Source organism: Scylla paramamosain, chromosome 25 (assembly GCF_035594125.1).
Source record: "Scylla paramamosain isolate STU-SP2022 chromosome 25, ASM3559412v1, whole genome shotgun sequence".
Taxonomy (NCBI): Eukaryota; Metazoa; Arthropoda; class Malacostraca; order Decapoda; family Portunidae; genus Scylla; species Scylla paramamosain.
Window position 1 is genome coordinate 4,092,501 of NC_087175.1, and position 2,500 is coordinate 4,095,000.

At 43.2% G+C, this 2,500-nt stretch overlaps 1 protein-coding gene across 3 annotated transcripts in view; it reads left to right on the plus strand.

The window, feature by feature from the left end:
- Positions 1–2,500, plus strand: part of LOC135113112 (tubby-related protein 4-like) — a 93,848-nt gene that overhangs the window by 73,674 nt on the left and 17,674 nt on the right. For all 3 annotated transcript variants that reach the window (XM_064028161.1, XM_064028160.1, XM_064028162.1), the window contains 2 exons: positions 1–173; positions 1,914–2,139. The exon at positions 1–173 is cut by the window's left edge and continues 52 nt beyond it. In XM_064028161.1, the coding sequence (XP_063884231.1) occupies positions 1–173; positions 1,914–2,139 (399 nt within the window). The remainder of the gene's footprint in view (positions 174–1,913; positions 2,140–2,500) is intronic.

Sequence of the window (2,500 nt, forward strand, 5' to 3'; positions counted from 1 at the left end):
CCACGGGGATGCACCTTCACATTGGTCGTGTGTCCCGCCGTGTGGCCTCCTTGCAGCTGCTGTGTCGCCTGGCTATCAAGAGCAGGGTCACCGAGGAGGACAAGGTGGCCCGATTGCCCCTACCCAGACGACTCAAGGCTCTCGTCACCTCGCTGTACACGCAGACCATCAGGGTGAGAGAGAGAGAGAGAGGGGGGTAGAAAGGTTTGTTAAAATGTGTGTGGTTGTGTTTGTGTGTTTTTGTATAAAGAAGAGGTGTTTGTGTGTGTTTTCTGTGCTTTGTGTGTTTATTTTTTTTTTGTTTTCTGTGTGTATAAATGCGAGAAAGGGTGTTTGTTTAAGTGTGTGTGTGTGTGTGTGTGTGTGTGTGTGTGTGTGTGTGTGTGTGAGGAAGAGGTGTGTGTGTGTTTAAGTGTGTGGGTGTTTTCTTTGTGTGTGTGTGTGTGTGTGTGTGTGTGTGTGTGTGTGTGAGAGAGAGAGAGAGAGAGAGAGAGAGAGAGAGAGAGAGAGAGAGAGAGAGAGAGAGAGAGAGAGAGAGAGAGAAGAGAGAGAGAGAGAACATGAAACTAAGAGAAATATTTACTATCCTTTTACGCACGTGGCATAACTCACACACACACACACACACACACACACACACACACACACACACACACACACACACACACACACACACACACACACACACACACACACACACACACACACACACACATCTCACTCTCTTTTCTCCCTTCCTTACTTCTTTTCTTCCTTTATTTTTTTATTTCTTTCCATTTTCCTTTATTTCTGCCTTTTCTCATTCCACCTTTCGTTTCTTTCTTTCATATTTTTTTCTCCTTCCTTTCCTTCCTTCCTTCCTTACATTCTTTCTTCCTATATTTCTTTATTCCCTTCCATTTTCCTTTTATCTTTGCCTTTCTTTTATTCTTCCTTCCGTTTCTTTCACATTTTTCTCCTTCCCTCCCTTCCTTTCCCTTCCCTTCTGTTAATCTCCTCTCCTTTCTTCCTTTCTTTCTTCTCACAGCTCCCCTCTCATTTCTCCTCCCCTCCCTCACTCTCTTCCTCTCCCTTCATACCCTCACACAACCCTGCCTATTCCTCCCTCTCCTCCTTCCCTCCTCTCTTCCTTCCTCCCTCTCTTCCGCCCTCCCTCTCTGCCTTCCATTTCTCTCGCCAGCTCCTGCACCAATTAGATAATGGTTTCAAAACAAGGAAGAATTTCGTAGACCAATCAGCGAACGAGAATCAGGCAGTGGCAGAGATAGTGAAAATGACTAAGTTACTGAGGGTGCTGTATGTGGATGAGATAGTAGTGTAGAAGACTTCTCCCCGTCTATTTTTTTTTTGTTTTTTTACTGTTTTATCTTGTTACATTTGTTCATTGTCAGTATCAACACACACACATACGCACACACGCACTCTTTCTTGTGTTTGTATGTTATTTTGTTGAATTTGTTTATTTATTTGTTTATTTATTTATTTTTGTGTGTATTTTCAGGTTTTTGTGCTAATATTATACTGTTATTCTTGTTTATCTTTTTTTTCATTCTTTTTTTTTGTGTGTGTTTTATTGTTTTATTTATTTATTTTTTTTCGTGTTTAAGATTTGGATGTTTTGAGTTTTCTAATTAAGATCATGTTATGCTTGAGAACTTATTTCGTTTCATATGGGATACTGCCAATAAATCTATCAATCAATTTATCTATCTGCATACGTGTCTATCTTGCTATCTGTCTATCCATCTATCTATCTATTTATCTATCTATCTAGCTATCTGCCCATCTATCTGTGTGTCTGCTTATCTATCTATCTATCTATTTATCTATCTATTTATTTATCTATCTATCTATCTATCTATCTATCAGTCTATCAGTCAATCTAACCATCTATCTATTTCTCTCTCCCCCAGTGTTACATCCCAGACGCGAGGCAGCTGCGGGAATTCGTGACAAGACCTCCGTGCCCCAGCCAGCGCCTTCACTGCACCATGATAAGACACGACGAGGACCTGGTGCCCACTCCCGGCGCCTGCTACACCCTCTACCTCGAGTACCTGGGGGGTCTCGTGCCGCTCCTCAAGGGCAAGAGAACCAGCAAGATACGCCCTGAGTTTGTTATCTTTGATCCGCAAGTTGGTGAGTGTGTGTGTGTTTGTGTGTGTGTGTGTGTTGCTGTTATTTATACGTATTTCTGGTGGTGGTAATGGTGATAGTGGTGGTAGTAGTAGTAGTAGTAGTAGTAATAGTAGTAGGAAGAGGAGGAGGAGAAGAGCAAAGAGGAGAAAAGAGCAATAAATCAAGGTATTAAAGAAGAATTTTCCTTGTTCTCCCTCCTCCTCCTTCCTCCCTCCTCCTCTTCCTCCATGCCCCCCTCCCGCCCACCCTCACTCCCTCCTCTTCCCTACCACCTACCTCCCATCCCCTCCCTCCCTCACACTCTTCACCTTTTCCCTTCCATCCCCCTCCTTCTCCTTCCTCCATCCTTCTCTCTCTCCCA